Source organism: Pollicipes pollicipes, unplaced genomic scaffold (assembly GCF_011947565.3).
Source record: "Pollicipes pollicipes isolate AB1234 unplaced genomic scaffold, Ppol_2.1 Scaffold_6138;HRSCAF=7277_pilon_pilon_pilon, whole genome shotgun sequence".
NCBI classification, from domain to species: Eukaryota; Metazoa; Arthropoda; class Thecostraca; order Pollicipedomorpha; family Pollicipedidae; genus Pollicipes; species Pollicipes pollicipes.
This window is the reverse complement of record NW_023596818.1, coordinates 3,483,412-3,504,524: the sequence shown is the minus strand read 5'-3', so window position 1 is coordinate 3,504,524 and position 21,113 is coordinate 3,483,412. Positions and strand designations below refer to the sequence as shown.

At 53.3% G+C, this 21,113-nt stretch overlaps 1 protein-coding gene across 1 annotated transcript in view; it reads right to left on the bottom strand.

Moving 5' to 3' along the window:
• LOC119105674 (guanine nucleotide-binding protein G(o) subunit alpha) overlaps positions 1-21,113 on the bottom strand; it is a 53,639-nt gene that overhangs the window by 2,636 nt on the left and 29,890 nt on the right. Inside the window, exons 4-7 of the mRNA XM_037229142.1 lie at positions 8,028-8,188; positions 2,924-3,052; positions 1,958-2,087; positions 1,114-1,267 (exon numbers count right to left, since the gene is read on the bottom strand). Of these exons, the coding sequence (XP_037085037.1) occupies positions 1,114-1,267; positions 1,958-2,087; positions 2,924-3,052; positions 8,028-8,188 (574 nt within the window). The remainder of the gene's footprint in view (positions 1-1,113; positions 1,268-1,957; positions 2,088-2,923; positions 3,053-8,027; positions 8,189-21,113) is intronic.

The window sequence follows — 21,113 nt, the reverse complement described above, 5'->3', positions numbered from 1 at the left end:
TGCAACGACAGCGTTGGACTCGGCATAAGGAATGGAGGGGACGGGTGAAGTTTAGCAAAATCTGTAGGAGCCGAACAGGAAAAATAGCTGAATGCGCTGCTAATAATACGCTAAAGGGAGTTCCCCCCCCCCCGGATTTCACCCGCTTTTTTCTCAGAGTTGGGGAGCCATCCCCTCCCCAACCGTACAAGAAATTGCCCCCTTGGGGAAGACCATGCGCGTGTGCTTCATACAGATACTTCTCGCCTATGGCTGTCGATGGCGATGAGCCCACAGCGATGGGCCAAGATGTGCACGACACGCTGGTTACGTGAGTGACAGGTTTTGTCAGTTTGCACAGATAAGACGGTTGTATTAGCCGTGTTCCTCGGAGAAAACCAGGAGTGTGGTGATATGGTTGGGTTATACCCAGCTATTATTATTGTAGATGGGCATAATATATACCCAACTATACATTAACGTTGGGTATAGAGATATAGCTCGGTATTGCCCAACTATATCTCCATTCTCCTCGTTTTTCTCCAAAGAATACGGCTAATACTACCGTCACATCTGTGTCGATGGTGTTCCTCGCTAATGCACTGAACAGCTTACGTAAGTTTGGTGAGTTTGGTGAAGAAAACAGAGCTTGCGCCAGACACACAAGACCTAAATAGACCAGACACACAAGACCTTAATAGACCAGACGCACAAGACCTTAATACACCAAGACCAAGACCTTAATACACCAAGACCAAGACCTGCTGCAGCGCTCAGTAACTGAGTAAGCGTAAGCGACGCATGAAGGGGAAGACCAGCCACACACGGCCAGCGACAGTGGCTGCGCTGTCTGGCAGCTCGATGGCTGATGATAGCTGGTTCGACAGCTCGATGGCTGATGACGGCTGGTTCGACAGCTCGATGGTGACGTACCGGGGTACTCGGGCTGACGTACCGGGGTACCCGGGCTGGCGCATCGGGGTACTCGGGCTGACGTACCGGGGTACTCGGGGCTGACGTACCGGGGTACTCGGGCTGACGTAACGGGGTACTCCGGGCTGACGTACCGGGGTACTCGGGGCTGACGTACCGGAACACTCGGGCTGACGTACCGGGGTACTCGGGCTGACGTACCGGGGTACTCGGGGAAGCAGATAGTGAGCGGGGACTTCTTGATCTTCTCCTCGAACAAGTCCTTCTTGTTGAGGAACAGGATAATGGACGTCTCGGTGAACCACTTGTTGTTGCAAATGGAGTCAAACAGCTTCAAACTCTCCTGCATTCGGTTCTGAGGGGAGTTGGTTGGTTCTGGTTAGGACAAAGCCAAGCCAGTGGCATTGATCTTCTCATCACCAATCTCCTTGGGTCTATCACATTTTATGTGGTATATACTTATCACACTCGACCCATCCTGTGACACCTAACATTTATTTTCCAAAACTTTCACTAGTTTGTTGGGCCTGCCGACTTCATGGCGGGCAAGCCTAACACCACAGTTACCTTCACCAAAGTCCAACTTTCTGCTGCCTCAATCATCCCAGCATGGTCTCACAACACTCGCCCTACATTCCTCGTCACTGATCATGAAGATGCATTAACCACTCCCATTAGGTAGGCTTGGATACGCCGCCTGGTCGAATGATCAGAAACACAAAACTCGTACAGACACGCTCGCATGTCGCTGTGCGGATCACCGGAGATGTATGCGTGACCACCGCGACGCGACGCGACATATTTAATCTAAGCTAACACATCGGATCCATGAGAACAAGAAAATGAGATGTCACAGGCCTTCTCAGCTGGTCCCAGCCCGCAAGAAACGAAGGCATTGACATTTGTGATGAGCCAAACTGATTGCAGCCTTCGTTACTCACGGGCTGATCATGCACCCAATGACCTGATGAGAAGCCGAAGCCAAGCCCACCAGCCACCCTTCCACGGCATCGAACGCCGCCGCACTGCGCGTGCCTCCGCTCACCGTGGTCTCGTCCTCGTGCAGGACCTGGTCGTACTCGGACATGGCCACGCAGAAGATGATGGCCGTGACGTCCTCGAAGCAGTGGATCCACTTCTTCCGCTCCGAGCGCTGGCCGCCCACGTCAAACAGCCTGCGCGGCGGCGGGTGGTGACGTCACATCACTCCAGCCGGCAGCAGCCCGTGGTGAGCACGAGGACCGGGCCCGCCGCGGCCGCCCCAGTGACCGACCGGCAGCCCCGAGGGCATTCGGCGGCCCGGCGGCTGTGTTGACATCGCCGGGCTCGATTTACCGGCGCCGATAAACCGTTTATCTTTGGAGCCGGATCCCGACAGCGGCGAGGGCCGATCCCCGGCCCGCCGCGGCTGGCGGCGGGCCCCGTCGGGACCGCCTCGCCAGCAGACGGGATGCCCAGCGTAGGGTGCAGGGAGGGGACTCGGGCGGGGCGCGGGGAGGGAACTCGGGCAGGGTGCGGGGAAGGGACTCGGGTAGGGCGCGGGGAGGGGACTGAGGCAGGGCGCGGGGCAGGACGCGGGGAAGGGACTCGGGCAGGGTGCGGGGAAGGGACTCGGGCGGGGTGCGGGGAAGGGACTCGGGCGGAGCGTGGGGAAGGGACTCGGACAGGGCGCGGGGGGGACGCGGGCAGGGCGCGGGGGGCGGGGACTCAGGCAGCGGCAACGTGCAGCACAGCGCTTTCGCTTTGTCGGGACAAGGCCAAGGTGGGATGTTCGAAAGGAGACGACTCGGCGAATTCGGCTATCTGAGCGCCAGACCAAGTTGGGACAAATAAAACGCTAGATGAGGAATTATGAAAAAGTTGTGTTTCAGGATCGCAGAGGGCCCAATTCGGGGTTTAAGACGCTGATGGATTATTGACAATGTCATGGCACAGGTAGCCTTTTTTGGCAATTAACTCGGGTAGCCCAAGTGGCCAACAAGTTCAGCGACACCCAGACCGTGCTACCCACTTGAAATTGAGGTTCTTGAAAGAGAAATGCACTTCGACGATGCCGGTGGTTTTGACCCGCGTGCGCAGGATGTCCTGCTCAGTCGGCTGGTAGTCCTTGGCGCCCAGCCGCTCCAGCTCGTCCAGGAAGCTGCGCACAGAGAGCACACCCAGTCACCGCCTGAGTATCCTGAACCCAGCACCGGCGGCCCCATCAAGACGGCGCCAAGACGGCACGCGATGCGCAGCGAACAGCCGTCACACCGAGCTCCACCAGATGTCGCGTCACGCACTCGGACACACACGATCCGCAGACACGCCTCATTAGACAGCCCAACACGAACGACGGGCAGCCCAACGCGTCGGGTCGCCACCTAGTATCATCGCCAATAGGCTTCATCGCGACACATAGCTGGTGACCTCGATCACCTAGGTGATAGGTGACGTCATAGAGCGCGCGGTGGAAAATGTCGCCTATTCGTCAGGTACGCGCCTTATTGACATCTTGGGCATCTCAGGCATTTTGAGCATCTTAGTGACACCTTTGAGACCGGTGCTGAATAAACGTCAGTACGGCTGGCATGTTCACCGAAGCGGAGTATAGACGACTCAATATTCTTGACGTCAAGCACCCATGCGAGGCATCAATACACTTCTAACTTCGTGCGAAACTGATAAAGTTTTTTACCTTCCCGGCATCACATACTGCGTTATTGATAAACGTAGCCTTGTTGGCACTACATATATAAGACCCTATAATTTCTGTCTAAACAGCTTAAATCACGAATTTGACGGCATAGTACGCGCATAGACTTCAGTCCGATTCCCTGCGTGAAAATAGGGTAAATTGGCAGTGTAAATGCATGTTTAGCGAAAAGATCGATTGCCTCGTGCATCCGTTTCTTTTTCAGTCTTCCATTTTTATCTTTCGGTTGCTGCTTTGCACTGCTGGTCCACTTTGGCGACGACTGATCAGGCGGCGGCATGGATAGTATGGTCACTTTGGCGACGACTGATCAGGCGGCGGCATGGATAGTATGGTCATTTGTCATATCCTGGCGGACCGGAAGGATTTCCTCTCCACTACTTCCTTTTCCGTTAGTATGCGCCCGAGTGGCCGGTTGGATACCCCTCGCTCGGGTGGGGGTCAATTTGACCCACTGAGGTCTCAGAAGTCAGAGAGCTAGAGGCACCAAATTTACGGGGTGTGTTTGGCTGCACGTGAACATACTTGGGTCAGTTTTTAGGTTCCTAGGTCATAGCCTTTGGGTCGAACAAGGTCAAACACGGTCAAACCCTAGGTTGGTGTCCAAAATGCCAACAGAACCAAGATACCTGTTCTAAGCGAGAGGTCACATGCTCATTTCAGATTACTGACCTCGTTTGACCTCTCGAAGGTCATGGTGACCAAAATTATACAAGACTGCCTTGATTTTTGCATTTCACTAAGCGGCAAAGACTATGTTATGCGATATGCTCTTAAACACAAAATGTTGACCTGGGTCATTTTAAGTCAGTGGCCTATTTCGACCTTTAAGAAGAAGTTTATGGAAGATGTGTAATGCCGTTACTGTTGTCAATAAATCTAAAATGAGCACCAGAAACTATCTCATATAGCAGGTTTTGACAACGGTCTGACGTTTATATCTAACCCTAAGTCAATGGAATTTGTTCATTTAATTGTTGTGCTGCCCAAGGAAGTATCTCAGAGCTGCATGAGATCGTCTAACACTCCACTGTTGCATCAGATTGAGCGATCCCTGAAATTGACTCCGCTGAATCCATGGCCTGAATTTAACCTGCCGGAGGTCAGCGACCTTACAAGGTACATCTAAATTTTTGATACCAAACTATCCACTATTCGATTGTCTACAGCTATGCAAAAATGGGCGCGGCTACGCCGCGCCGTTCTAAAACCGGTCCGGAAAAACCTTTGGAGATCAAATTGCCCCCACCCGAGAGCGTATCAGTGACGACCACTCCCGCCAGATAGCGCCTCGTCGTCGACACGCGCCACGGCCAGCCTTCAATGAATACGGCGGAGCTGATGCCGTAAATAGCGTCCGCATCCGCCAGGCGGTGACAAATACGGCGCCTCCCGAGACAGTTCTGGCGCGGCCCAAGTCAGATTGGGTCAAATTGCCGTCATTTTCTGCCGCCTGAGCCCGTCAACCAGAGAACATTGGTGTCGTCAGGAGATAGGCGCAGCTGGTGCCGGGGCGGTGGTACTAATTGCACCTCCCGCCGCTGCAACCAACCGACGCGACGAGCTCGAGCATCCAGGAATCGCGGACGTGTGTGTTCAGAAATCACGGGATGTGAAGATTAATTTTCAGCGGTGGTTTGTTCAGAAATCGTGGGATGCATTTGTTCAGAAATCGCGAGCGTGTTTATTCGGAAATCGTGAGATGCATTTGTGACGTGTGGCGCTCCGCATTGGCGTTCCGCATTGACGCAACTGACGCCAAACTACTATCTTTTCGAGTGCCCCTCTTTCACGCCGCACTGCAGCATCCAGTGGCCAACCGAGCGGTAGGTGTGGCAGACCGCCAATCGCTAGAACTCAGCGTCACCATATTCGCCTGTCGGGGGCCAGGGATATCTTTGTCTACAACTTGCTTACTGGCGTACAGTGTGTTGTGACGCCTATTGTTGAAGGACCCATGACGAGAAATCACTCGCAGCAATCCATTCGTTCGAAATTCAAAACGAAGCTCAAGGTATACCGACGCTTTTCGGAAAATATTTTACAACATTACATATCAAATTTAAAACAAACACCCCTTATGTCCAGTTCAGCACGATAATGAAAAATATAATTATCCTAATTCAGCTTGGCTTTATACGGTCGGTTTTACGTCGCGAGTAAGGCCTCACTGTCTTATAAACGCGCTCATTTAGGATTTGTGTGCTAAGCCCAGTGAAACTGACCGGCGCTGATGAAACCCGGGTGATTTACGGCTTGTGTCTATTGAGCCCAGACCCACTGAGATGGCCCCCGCATCGTCCTGTGTTAATCGTCTGGATTTTCCTCCTGGACGCAGCATCTTATTCCTCTAAAAACGCCAAAAGCTTGTAGGCAGGACGCGCCAGACATTGGGATTTTACGACGCACTTAACTGTTGAGGCTACACGGCATCGTCTGTCTTTCACCTAGGATGGAAGGGCGGACGCCGGCAGGAATTGAACCCACATATCTCTGGGCCGCAAGCAGCACAGCTCAACCACTATACTGCTGAGCCCCCCTACAGGCGGGGTGGTCAAGCCAGTGGGCACTGCCAGTTTCCCATACTTGCCGGGCAAATATTTGTCTCGCTAGGAACAGAAATCCATTCACCCATTAAGGACCGAGCGGTCATTCTCTAGCCCTCACTGGATACAACCCCCTTGTTCCTCAAATGTGCGTGCACTGCCCGGTGGTGTGAAGTCACTGTGACTGCACTTCACTGGCGGGGCGACACGGCTTGGTCCAACAATGCCGGACCAAAAACAGAAGCGGATTAGCCCGAGAAATAGGCGATTCAGAGCCGTAAAAAACGCGATCACCATGCCACAAGAAGTTCCAGCATTTCTCGCCAGGGCACCAAAAGCGAAACAAAAAAATCAACAAAGCCAGATATGCACGGCGGTCATTAGAGCCCTGCCTCGTGACTGCGTTAATCCGCTGGTGGTGGGTGGGTGACGTAACCCCAGACAGGCTCGACCTCGAGCGCTGGTAGCCAGGCTGACCCGTTGTTCAAGGTCACTGGGCAGCAGCTGGTTAATCAGATCCGCCAGTCGGCAGCCCAATGATCAGATCCGCCGTGCGGCAGCTGGTTGATCAGACCCGCCGGGCAGCAGCTGGTTGAATCAAATCCACCGTGCGGCAGCTGGTTGATCAGATCCATATGCGGCAGCCGGATGATCAGATCCGCCGTGCGGCAGCTGGTTGATCAGATCCACCGGGCAGCAGCTGGTTGATCAGACCCGCCGGGCAGCAGCTGGTTGATCAGATCCGCCAGTCGGCAGCTGGTTGATCAGATCCGCCGGGCAGCAGCTGGTCGTTCAGGTCCACCGTGCGGCAGCTGGTTGATCAGATCCGCCAGGCGGCGCCGAGCGGCGCCCGCGCTAACCGCCGGCCGGCGTTGATCCGGCGGCTGCAGTAATGACCCGGGCCCGGCCGCCGGCGCCGGCCAAACGACCTGGTGGCGTGCCGGCCGCCATCCAGCCCGGCGCCGGGTCAGGTGACCCAGACAGGTGCCACCCGAGGCCCCGCCCCTCCCTTCCCCCCTGCCCATACGTGACGCCCGGCGGGTCGCGCGCGGGTCGGCTCGGGTCAGGAAGGGTCGCACGCGGGTCGGCTCGGGTCAGGACGGGTCGCGCGCGGCAGGCACGGCTGAATGCCGGTCCGTTCTTGTGCGGCCGTGTCGGTGTATTCGCGCATCGCACCCGCGCTGCATTCCATGAACTCCGCCTTGCTGCGCCTGGCAGGTGGCGAATCTAGCCGGCTGCACGGGCTGTGTTCAAAGGTAGCGCGGAGCATTTCGAGCCTGGAAAACGCGGAAATTTTGGCGAGGTCCAGAGACCGCAGGTTAGCAAATTTGTCACGAGAACGGCGATGTAAGAAACATAAGATAAACGTGGATTGTGGGACAGCGCTACGCTCATGCAGCCCATATAAGGAAGGCAAATTAGGTTGCAAAAGGACAGACTGCACGTTGGGATTTATAGATGCGTGCGCCGTGGCCATGTCCGTATCCATTTATCCACACACCTTACAAAACGACCTCGTTCCCCTGGCAATAACTCCGCTACGAAATGCCCTGCCTGCCCCGCCACCATACAGGTACTACACACCTGCTGCGCGCAGAATCGATAGCATATAACCTCGCCATCTATCGCAGATCTTAAAGCAGGTGCTTTCAGAGTTAAGTGAGTTCGTTCAACAAATAAGACTTTGTTTGGCCAGATCGTTAAGAACGAGCTACCAATGCTGCGTGGACCCCGGTCAACCCACAACTCACCGTCCAGCCCGCATGACCGAGCCGATGGTCCAAATGCTGCGGGAATCACGTTCACTACATAACTCACCGTCCGCGCGACGTCGTCGGGCCGGAGCCCTTAATGACGTCACACACATAACTCACTATTTGGCCGAGTCGTTCAGCTGATACTCGTTGGAGCGTCCGAAGCATTCCTGAACGCCGGTGTCCATCCAGAGCCGCTTCATGGCCGCCAGCAGCTCGTCGCTGAATGGCTCTGTGTCCTCCATCCGGGAGATGACGTCCATCACCATCTTGGCGTCCGGCTGCCGAGAGAAAATAGCGCCGTTTTCAGTGTGGAGACCTGCATCTCATTGTGGGAGCGCCGCGTCGAATGTGAGCTGTGGGTGACGAAATGTGAGCTGTGGGTGAGAAAATGTGAGCTGTGGGTGATGAAATGTGAGCTGTGGGTGACGAAATGTGGGCGGCTTGAACACACGTCACGACCGAAACTCGACACCAACAAACACATGCACGGAAGATGTAGCCAAGCAGACAACAGCAAACAAACCCACTTCGCACAAGTCTCCCCCAGTCCAAACGCAGACATCTCCGTAGTCATGTCTACCGCACGGTCTCCTTGACCTAGGCTTCAGCACATCGGAAACCAAGCTTAAGGGGATCGGATAGGATAACAAATCGTTACTGCCTTGAATGCGTAGACAATGCATAGACGACACATTCTATTACTTGCTCCTTTTCCTGCTGTCGAGCGTTTGTCGAGCGTTTTCCCTTACCGCAGCGATATCTATGCAGACGTCGACTTCTGGAATACGCCTTGTGGAAGGTGGGTACGCGGTATGCCGCTTTTGATTATCTCACTATTTTAGTACATAGCGTTACGCCCCATAAAACAGCTCAAGAGCGTCCAACTTTAAATTGTGCAGCGTGTGCCTGAGTTAAAAATGCATTTAAGAACCCGACTTTTCTGTCCGTTCTGGTATTGTTGTACCTAATCTCTTTTTAACTGTACATGACTTCCGTGCGTGAAGCTCCCGCCACTCCCACCCTCCCCCTCTCCGCTACCGGCGTAGGATAGCTCGATGCCATCGCTCCGATAACCACTCACTCCGGCCCACTCCGGCCCCCCGCCCACCTACCCCGGTCGCTCCGCCCCCGACACCCACCCACTCCGTCCCCGACACCCACCTACTCCGGCCCGACACCCACCCACTCCGTCCGCGACACCCACCCACCCCGTCCGCGACACCCCCCCTCCGTCCGCGACACCCACCCACTCCGTCCCCGACACCCACCTACTCCGGCCCGACACCCACCCACTCCGTCCGCGACGCCCACCCACTCCGTCCCCGACACCCACCTACTCCGGCCCGACACCCACCCACTCCGTCCCCGACACCCACCTACTCCGGCCCGACACCCACCCACTCCGTCCGCGACACCCACCACCCCGTCCGCGACACCCACCCACTCCGTCCCCGACACCCACCTACTCCGGCCCGACACCCCCCACCCCAGCCCGACACCCACCCACTCCGTCCGCGACACCCACCCACCACGTCCGCGACACCCACCCCCTCCGTCCGCGACACCCACCCCCTCCGTCCCCGACACCCACCCGCTCCGGTCGGCGCGTCGCTGGCAGCCAGTGGAGCGGTACGCTACGCAATGGACAGGACCCGGGGAAGCGCCGCATGCGAGGCGCAGTCGTCTACATATTCCACCGAAGCGGTGCGCGCTATCGTGCAGGCGGGGACCCAGTACTGTCGTGCACAAAAAGCTGCACCGGAGCAGCCGTCTAGCTCCCGGCCTGGGCATAAAAAGCTAAACAAAAACATTACACAAAAACCAGATACACACACTGATGCGCCATTGCATAAGCTCTGCAAGAAGAAGATTTAGAAAAAAGGGCTTTCCAAACATAAATATAATTATTTTCCCACCCACGCAACTCGCGGTCCGTAGCAGAGCCGCTACTTCACACAGACGTGGACTCATACTGGCGCTTAACTGTATGCATCACACAGATACACAACCACCCTCAAAACGGAATTGCAGATTTGACATGAAACTACCAAGATAACAGGTACAGTTTCATTTCATGTTTACAGACAGCGCCGTTAACCAGCATGCACAACAGTGCCGGTCCGGCTTGTAAACGTTTACAGTTCCGCAGGCTGACACAAGACGCGGTGTCGCTGCTGGCGCTGTAAATTGTCTCCCTGATTATTATTGTAAAATACCCGGAGCTCACACCGGCGATCGATCGAAGACGGATGTCGTCGCTCATTTCTGGTGCTGCGATCCGACCCGGATAATGCCCCACCAACGCCATCGCCAGGCGATTCAGAAATAAACAGGGCTGACTGATGTAAGACTTACTGAAATCACCGCCGCCGCTTAAGCGGACATCGGTGCGAAACTTAAGCAATTTCCAGAATGTTCCTTCAGACGTGCTCTGGCGTCGAATGATCGTCAAATTTTATCTGTTCATAAACGATGACAAAGCCTAAAACATTCCGCCCCACGCTAAGGACGGTCAGTGACAACGCAGCTCGCCGGGAGCCAGCAGCGTTTGTGTTCTGCGTGCGCCCGTATCACACGCGGCACGCATCATTTGCACAAGCCTTGCAGCGTAATTTAGCAGCAATGAAACGCGAGAAAAGTACAGGCACATGGGAAATGTGGCGGGGCAACAAACAGTCAACCCGCCTGAAGGCGTCTGTCACCGCCAGATCAGCTGGACGTTGGGGCTTACGGGAGGTGAATGGGCATGACACGATAGGAGCTGAGCTCTTTCCATTCGAATTATGGTCAGATGTCACACACGGTGTCGATTCCCAAATTTATTGCTACAACTGGATCAAAGGACCTGACAGGAGTGTTGCCGCTGGACGTAGTGAGCGGCGATACATGAAAAGCTGCGTGTGACACATTTAGCAGTGATAAGATGCAATTGTAGCCTGCCATCGTCGTTAAGCCTCCAACACGGATCAGACAAAAGGAGCAACTATCTCCCCTGAATCCGGCCGCTAAAAATCCACCAGTTTTCCAGATCACGCCCAACGCATGACAGCGGTCACGCCGGAGACGCCCGGAGAAAGGCAATGTCTCGCCCGTTCGCCAATAGATGGCAGTGGCTGGTGCAAAGGTTCACCAGTAGATGGCAGTGGTCCAGATGGGGCGGGTCTGGCCGATGGCCAAGGCGGGCCACACGGGGTCGGCCGATGCCCGAGTCGCCGACGGCTGTATTTGTTATGGCGGTGGGCGGTCGAGGGGGCGGTGACCAGGGACCGATTCGCCTAGAGCGCTGCCAACGGACGCCAATGACGCTGGGGGGCGCCGTGATGGCTTCCGGAAACGGACACAGCATGAGCAGTATTTGACGGCGCAGAGCAACTATCCATTCGCCGTCCCTGCAAATGACACCGCGCCTCCGCCCGTCTCGCTGAACCACGACTCCAAAGTGCCAACCGATAGTGAGGTCACCTGGTTTCTCCATACCCACTTGTTATCCATGATCTGACCCACAATCACCTCTGTAGTCCTGCCAAGCTCGATGGCAGCACAGCTTAGTCCAACTTAATTCCAATCAATACGAAGCACGCACATTTCGCAGGTGCCATTCCACTCTCATCGAGCTGTGGGGATCTTCATTCCGACTGCCACTGTGGATCTGATACGGACAAGGCCCTCATTAAACTGTGGGGATCTCCACTCCGACTGTCACTCCGGCTCCGACACGGCTAGTCTCTGGGCACTCCCGCAGGAGGCGTGAAAGTAGCACGTGCTCCACCGCTGATGAGCCGCGATGAGTTGCACGTCACGCCATGTGTAACGTTCACCTGTCTTAACACGACGTTGTGAGAACAAACGTTGACTTGACACCGTTCGGTCCTTTGTCGTGAGCACGGGTAGCTGACGCACAGCTGAACTGTAGCTGTTTTAGCAAACATCGTGAAAGTATCACGTCAGCATGCGTGGCATCGCATCACACACCGTAACCAACTTAGCAGAAGATCCTAGTTGTTTCCGTTTGATTTGAAATTTGCCTCAACTTTCATGTCAAGTGCTTCTAGCATGCTGGAACACGCTTTTCAATGTAAGAAAGACAAAAGGCGCTCCCAAGGTGCTGTACCTGATCCATCGTCAACGCTACGTTCCCACCTTGCCGGGAATGTTGGAAGGGCGTGAAGAGGCATCACTGTCAACGCAGCTAGATGCATTCGCAGGGCCAGATAGGCTAAAAAGGTTAGACTATGAGGATAGAATACCTGACAACTGTTTCTTTCGAATTTTCAGACGCTTGGGCAACCGATCGCCTTATTTAAATAAGGCAGGCATATCTCAGGTAGGTAAAATATCAGGTATACGCCCAGAGGGGAAGGTGAAAATGTATTGCCACATGTCGACAGGCGTGAAGAGCGTTCAGCTATTAAGAACCCGTCACATCGGCGGAAGCATCCGCCGTCTCACAGCCCACCCCTGGTCCGCCATGACACGCGTATGAGCGATTCCGACGGCCTGACGACCGGCGGTGACGTCAGGCGTTGGCGGATGACGTCAGCACCGGGCGGTGACGCCATTCATCAGGGCGAGGCGAAGTCGAGGGTCCTGGTGAAACAGAGACGAGGTGCGACGAATGCGCGGCTTATTTGGGTAGTGATTGTCAGGTGGTTATCTTACTTGGCAACAAGCGTCACGCACCTAACCGTTAGACAAAACGGCAGACACTGCGTGCCAGGAGGATGAAATAATCCACAGTGCTGTGTCCGAATCGGCAACAAACCAGGAGTTACTAACAGTTCTAGTAGTTCAGTCAGCACTGCACCAGAAATGGGGAGACTGTGGTTGGCATAGGTAACGGGGGGGGGGGGAGGGGGAAGGGGGATGGCAGCTAGACCGGGACCCAACCCAACCTTTGTGAGTTTACCATCTTTTTCATTATGATGCGCATGACACCGACTGACCACAAGAAGTGACTGAGAGCATCCACTTTTTGAGCTGCTCCAACTCAGGCCGTATTGGCATCCACATCCAGCCCAGACAGGCTAAATGCGTATCGCCATATAGCCTGACAGCGTAAATAACAACTGAGCACATTGCTGGTTATGCCGAGACTAGATACAGGTATAGCTGACATTCTTACCCATAAGTTATACCAGCACCATATAGCACCACCGTTTTGAGTTAAAGACATCGCCGCCTTTGGTGCGTGTGGCCGGAACACTTCGACGTTTTTCCTTTAGCTACGGAGTGTCGCCCGGGTGGCCATTTTGTGGAGCTGCACAACACGTTAAAAGTACTTAAGTGCGCTTTGATTCAGCGCCTGGGGCGGCGTTATATCCGAGACATGATTAATCGAAGATCGATGCCGCCATTACAGCCACCCGACTCGGAAGAGGGCGGGGATGACAGAGATGTATTGGTTCGATAGCGCCTCCGTCCGTAATGTTGCGTGAACAACTAAGGATATTCTGTTGTCAGCTTCGCCATGGGCAGAGGTCGCCATGGAAGCGCCTCAGTTTTAAGGGACTTCTCGAACAATTTCATCGGCGCAACGCAGAATTAGCACACATATGGTTCCTTCAGCCCTGCAATCTGTTACAACGTTAAAAGCTTTGCAGCGCCATGACAAAGGTTATTAGCCCTCACCCCCATCACACCACCCTGTTCCCGCAGTTGAAAGTCAGCTGCATCTGCCCCACTCCACTCTTCACATTGCCGAAATTGGAACTAAAAGCGATCGACCCATCGATGACGTGCGGTACGTACAACGCATCGCGCAGGTCTCACAGCACGCCGCACCACCCGCGTTTATGGTCGCCGCCCGTAAACCCGGGCGGAGACCGTAAACGCCGCAAAGGCGGCCACAAGCAGGCGGAAGGGCAGTGGCGCAACTGTGGCATCGAACACCATGGATTGGTCAGATTTCGGCAGTTCGGCGGCCGAGAGTAACCAATGCGTTTCCACGGCGTTGCATTAAACATAATGCGAACGCGCCCACAATACGGTGCACAAAATCCACGGACGTGGGAGTTATGTCTGAGATCCAAGAATATGACTGTTGAAGAGTTAAAACGCGTTTTTAGAAGCCAGAACCTCAGAATCCGCCAGCCAAACGCTCCAATGACAATGCGCGACAGGGAAGCTTGATGCATGCGTTCAAGGCGTGATCGGTCCCACATTAACTGGCGTTGCTTGGGGTGGAAGCAAGCCTCCACTTTGAAACCATTAGCATCCGGGCTCAACCACTTGGCTAACTCAGATCTTTTTCACGGCTTAATGGCACGGTTGCGGGCACCAATGGCTGACGATAATGCCCTGCAATCTGCTCTGGCGTGAATATTGAGATAACATAATGGCCAGGTGTTGTATAATTCGTGGTGTTATGCTGAATGCGCGCACACACACACACGTAATATTGAGCGCTATCAACTACATACTCATACGGCCATAACCACAAGACCAAGAACTTGCAAACACTGATTTTCTACCAACCTGCATGGTAAAACCAAACATCTATCTGGCGCGAGCTAGACGGATGAAGATTCGACTGATTTATGAACCGACGATGTTTTTTCCTGCTTCTCACAAATTCCGACGCATTCAAATGAACTACTCTTTTGTCTGCTTCCTCAAATAAGCCCTCGCGGCGTTCTTCAAAAGGAACAATTTTATTCAGTTAGAGGACTAAGAGATGCACTTCAGAAAAAGCACTTCAAAACTGGGTTTGGGAATCCCACCAGTCAATCTGTCAACAGCATTCATAACTTATATGGAGGGTGTATATGTAGCGTGAAATGTGAGAAAACAAACTGCTCTTCCCCTGCCTCAAAGGATGGGCAGTCCGCAAACCATCATCGCGCAGCACTCGTAACACATGACAAAAAGACGCCTTTTACAGCGCGGGACGAGGCAGGTGATGGCAGACAACATCGATATCACCATGAGGTTGATGCAGAAACAAAGGCAAATGGAGTCCGCTGCCTTGGAAACCCACAAGGATAGGACCTGTCTATGTATTGGAATGCCCCCCCCCCCCCTACATGAGCTTAGCAGGTAGAGACGAAATGATATCAAGTATTCTCGTGTAGATTTACAAACGACCTTGCTAAGACATTGACTGGGCTTGGCTTGCCAAAGCCTGGCGATTTTAATCCATGTCGGGGGTGAATTTAGATAAGCTACCTTTTTGACGGCTGTGCCGAATGTTCTGGAAAAAGACGGTAGCGCTTTGGGTCGATTTCAGTCACAATAAACCACGCCACGGCCCCGCGTAGGCTTACTAGCCCGACACGGCTCGGTCCGGGCCGGTTCAGTGTTATACTTGAGGTTAGTTTCGAAGCAGGCGGCTTTGGGTGCATGCCAGTATATTACTGGTGCACCTCTGGGTCTAACAATCATGGGATCGCCTAAAGATGCATTCGTTTTCATATAAGTACAGTTGGTACGTTTAGTTTTCATATAAGTTCAGCTGGTTTCACGTATGTTGTTACTCTGGATGACAAGACCTGAGACCAGTCTTTAAAACCGCCCGAAAACGGGCGGATTCCTGGTCTGAGTAAGATTGCACGTAATCAGCTGCATGCATCAACCTCCGTTTTTGCCAGCTTGATTGTCCACTGCTTCCTTCATTAGCATTCCTGCTAGTATCGCGTTAATGTCACATCGCTTCGATGTCCCGTCGCCGAGATCTGGACCAGGTTCCGACCCGCGTTTTCCAACTTTTTCACCATTTGAAAATTTCACGAGAAAGACCGCGTGTCGAACGAGTCTTAACGCCAACTAAACAGGCAGTGCGCAATCTCAGCAGCCCAGCGCCGCAGGTCACGTGTTTTTGAAGTGTTATGCGTCTGCAATCGTTGCTTGTCGCGCCGAAACATTTTCACCCGCATGTAGCCCATGTCCCCAAGAGCTGCGCTGCAAGGTTCTTAAAAGATCCCAATGCACTCATTTTGACCACGCAGCGCATTCTGAAACGTCGCAAAATGCCAACATTTTGCCTCACCGATTCGATTACCATGGGCAACGCCGCATTTTCAAATCAACAAAAAAAGACTGAAGGAAAAGGCTCACAAACAAGTCCAGAGCTTGGCGATCAGATGTTGCAGCGGCATCAGGCTAACTAAAGCCGCCGGGGCGAAAAAAACCGATTGCATCATTGCACGCGTGGATCGATGCGTGCAGACGTTCACGGAATATCGCCTGCAAACCATGACGGCACCCGTTTCAAGACATTTTTGAGGACCGATGTCAGATCTTAGCAACCGGAGCCGATGAGGAGAGGTGAGGTGAGGAGGTGCAGTAAGAGGTGAAGGAAGTGGTGAAACCGGCGTAGGTCAATGTACCACCCACAACTTACTGAGGAATCTCGAGGACCTCCAACCCATAGCCATGCCAGCGATCGAGTGAAAAGTGGCCAATGCCACCTTCTGTTGCACCGATCTCAAATGCAAGAGGCTGTAGCCCAAACCGAAAAACCTTAGGTCATGCAGGCTGCATTGGCAGCCCTGTTCATCGTGACCACTATCAACCCAAAACTATTTGCACGCTTCGTAAAACTTTTCTCACGATGCCGAAGCTGTCAGTCAGTGCACGCTCGTCGATTTCGTCGACGGACAACTTCGGACCAGGCCAGACTCATATCCCGCCAATTTCCAAGTTATTTCATCTACGTATCTGCGTGCGGACAGAAACTATCAGGCACCAGCGCCGGCATGTCCGTCATAACAGCATACACCAATGCATTTATAAGTCATATTCGTATGAATTCCGAAGGTATCGGACACTTTTCGCTTATGCGGATCATCCACATGTGATGACAATCAAAGACGCAATCCGTGCAATTACTTTCTTTCTCCGTGCTCATCGAATGAGGCGGTGTAATAGTGTCAAATTATAACAGTACAGAAATACGCCACCCAATCAAACAGCCCGCCTTCAATGTTTTAAAAGATTTCAGCGCAATTGCGATACCTTTCACTCCAAATCCATGGCGTTGCGGTCGGTGGTCACAAAAATATAATTTCGTCAACTGAGTGACTGGGCCGGGCTGGGCCGCTGAAAATATAGAATGCCCGGGTAGATGATATATCGACGACCAAGAGCCGAAAGGAACAACCAGCGACCAAATGAGTGGCATCGCCAGAAGCCCAACACCGCGCGCGAGCGGGGACGACCCCGACGACCTCTGGAGTTTCACGTATCGCAAACTGGCCAAATCACCGTCCCTCCGGCGTCTCCACCGACTCGACGTCGTGTCATTATAGTCGTCGACATCGACGGGGAGATGGGGGAGGGGAAGGAGGGGGCATGGGGCGCGCGCAATCAGTCTCCTGCCGTCGCCGCCGCCGCCGTGGCCGGTCAGCGACCGGCCGGCACCGGGAGGGTCGAGCGGGCCCGGCGCGTCTGACGAGCCAGACAGACACCAGGGCCCATCGCCGACCAACGACCGGCCGTCACCGAGACGGCAGAGCGGGCCGGCGGGTCTGGCAGGGCCAGACATCGGGTCCCATCACCGCCGCCAGCGTCGCCGGCGCCTCTGTCGGAGCCGGTGCCGGGCCCGCCGGCCCGGGAGAGCATGAACGTGCCACCCGCCAGGGCCGTCGCAGAACGCTGTTCAGATCTGGCACGACAGTGAAGTCTGCCATCGGTCTGCCGACAAGCGGCGCCACGGTGACAGCCGGCCAGCATTACCCCCGCGTCAAACGTAATGCGCTGGGGTTGGCTGCGACGTGTGAGAAACGCCAGCGCAGATCAAGTGGCGGTAACAGTTGAAGCACGCTCTCAGAATTGCATGCCCTCTGTGCAGACTGGAAACCTATGTTTTAAGGGTGAACAGGATGTGAGCCAAGTTAATATGCTATCCGGTCTGCATTGCCCGAGTTCGGCTTCAAAAGACAACGATGCTTTTTAACCTGAACAGGATGCAATGTACGTCGCCCTGCATAAAGTACGGTTAAAATGACCAAACCTCTCACGCGCAGTGCAATCACGCACGGCAAAGTATAATGCTCCACCGCAATCGGTGTGATCACTTTTCTGAAACGCGCTGCCGGTCGCATCTCCGTCCTCTGGCGGCTTGGCGCCCAAAGAGCCTGCCCCTCATAACGGCGCTCCCCGGCCCCAGGCTGTCATCCGTCTTCGGGGCCGGCCTGCCCCTCCCCCCCCCCCCCCCGTCCCCAGTCCTCGGGCCATCTCTCAGGCATTTACATTGTGCAGCCGAGGTGGTCGATGCCCTGAGCGCAGACAGGCACGCAATCGCCAAATCACGACCGCGGGCAAATGAGGGGCCGGCTGGACGGCAGACCATCTGCCCACACCGTCTCCCCCGCGCGCGCGCGCGCAGTGGCGCAACGGCGCGGTGGTTCACGATGTGAACGCAGTGTGGGGTCCCGGGTTCGATTCCCGGCTGGAGCAGTGTTCTATGGCTGCTTGCGTTGTCGCTGACGCCGTATTAGATTGAGCGGCGACGTCCGCAGTGCACCATTGCAGCGCGAGCGTTATCGCACCCGCCCGGCTACTGCACCCAGGAGGTCCGCTGATGGGCCCGGCGGACCAGGTCAGACCGGGAGACCGCTGTCCACGGCGTGTCCATCAGTTCCGACCAATCATACCCACAGCCGAGATCAGCCAGACAATCAGCCAACATCGGATGCGGACTCTAATACATGAGCTCCGCGCCGTGGTAGGGAGCGCTTAGTCGCAGCAGACTCGTAGAAGGCCCACTGAGCCTCGACGGATCTCACCACCAGCAGATGGCAGACCAGGTGGCAAGGGGGTCGCCAGCCCCAGCGTGGGTTGCACTGTCATGAAAAACATCTCTGCACCCAGCAGGCAACGCGCAACGGGCACATGTGTTAACCACCACAGTTTACTGTACTGGAGACCACACGCTGGAACATGCCGCTGCCCACCGCCGAGGCCGTATGCCATTGTACACCCGTATGTAGAGAATTCGTTGGTCCGTAACACCCGCGTCGGTGTAATGGGGAAAGCTTTTTCGCCTTTAGGGCTCTGAAGGTGATGCCCGCCATGATGCTGATTATGCCTTACAATGATGTCGAAATGTCACGCTGATTTTGGTATGTCATGAATGCAAGGATTATCAATAAAAATTACAAACTTTTCACCCAATACCAGCATGTATGCAAATGTATGGTGTGAATACGCTCAAACACACCACACAAAGTCGGGACTAAATTTGAAGTCAAGTTTGCATAATGTGATTCTGATTCTGACGAAATGGTGCGAAAGGTCAAAATGGTAAACAGTTGGAAAACCCAACCTTTTTAACTGTTTGGAGGTCCTTTTTAAAATCCGTTATCGATAGCTATTAAACATGATGACGAATACCGGAGAAACACACAAGAACGCAACCGAGACAAGGAAACAGTACGAACAAAAAGGCAGATAACACGGAGTCAGTGACGCCTAAATGGAGGGAAAGGATAACACAACGTGGCGCTGCTTACTTCATGACACCGGGTCAAAAGATCAACCTGATTAACTCCAGAAGTATGGTTTTAGAGCCGGCTCGGCTGACTTCGCCGCCCGCATTCCTTAGGCCCTATCACTTTTTCGGATATTCATTGCCTCTCTGATTAGTTTAGCAGGGGTTGCGTGACCTTATGGTTCAGATCAGTGCCGGATAAAAGCAGGCGGAGGCTCACTAAAAAAACTGAGAGCAATAATCTCGACTATAACACATCGGACAGGTTTCACCTAACGTCGCATGGCAGTTCGAGCTCAGGCGTATGCTAAGCTGTCGCCAAAGCAGTCTGTGATCACTTCGCCACCCAGGCTTGTATAGCAGCTTGTTTGTAATCTCCGATGCAAATCCGCTCAGAAGAGCCTGCAGCGGACCAAAGCATCAAAGACTCTGGCAGAGCCGCGCGGAAACTCTGTGACCATCATTATCAAAATAGAATACCGTCATTACCAGCCAACAATAGACAGACTGCTGCGTTTATCACCAAATAAAGTCCCGTCGCTCTCGGCAAATCTAAACACCGACAAAAAACCACGGCAAAAAACAAAGTATTTGTACATTCCCCATTATTATACAAAGTCCCGGCATCAAATCGGTCTATTTTCTCCTGCTATCTTGTTAAAAAACAGCAAAGTAGGCACGTTGTGCACGGGAGCACGGAATATCTTTTATAGTGCATATTTATATATATATATATATATATATATATATATATACATAGATATAGATATAGATATAGATATAGATATAGATATATATATATATGGAGAGAGAGAGAGAGAGAGAGAGAGAGAGAGAGAGAGAGAGAGAGAGAGAGAGAGAGAGAGAGAGAGGAGAAGAGAGAGAGAGAGAGAGAGAGAGAGAGAGAGAGAGAGAGAGAGAGAGAGAGAGAGAGAGAGAGAGAGAGAGAGAGAGAGAGAGAGAGAGAGAGAGAGAGAGAGAGAGAGAGAGAGAGAGAGAGAGAGAGAGAGAGAGAGAGAGAGAGAGAGAGAGAGAGAGAGAGAGAGAGAGAGAGAGAGAGAGGAGAGAGAGAGAGAGAGAGGAGGAGAGAGAGAGAGAGAGAGAGAGAGAGGAGAGAGAGAGAGAGAGAGAGAGAGAGAGAGAGAGAGAGAGAGAGAGAGAGAGAGAGAGAGAGAGAGAGAGAGAGAGAGAGAAGAGAGAGAGAGAGAGAGAGAGGAGAGAGAGAGAGAGAGAGGAGAGAGAGAGAGAGAGAGAGAGAGAGAGAGAGAGAGAGAGAGAGAGAGAGAGAGAGAGAGAGAGAGGAGGGAGAGAGAGAGAGAAGAGAGAGAGAGAGAGAGGAGAGAGATATATATATATATACATATATATATATATATATATATATATATATATATATATATATATATATATATATATAATTGTAACATATGCATCTCACATTTTTGTGAACATTTTCGTTGAATATGTAACAGATATCGTCTGACAAGTTTCAAAAGTCTGGTGAAGCATGTGACTAAAGGTCATACGTTTTGGCCATGAACCCTCAGCCGCAACTAGGTTTTGGAGAAAGCTCACAGTGAAGAAGTATCTTAACCGGAAAATCAGCACAGAAATTATTTAAAACTTTCAGTTTCATATTGTTGTGGCCTGTACAAGTGTGAGATCATATAAGTGTGCGACAAGTGTTGGTGACTCAGGTGCTTAAAACGGATGTGATCACTTCGGTTCTATGTGCCATCGGCTTTGGATTAATATTGATGTTATGGATGGTGTGA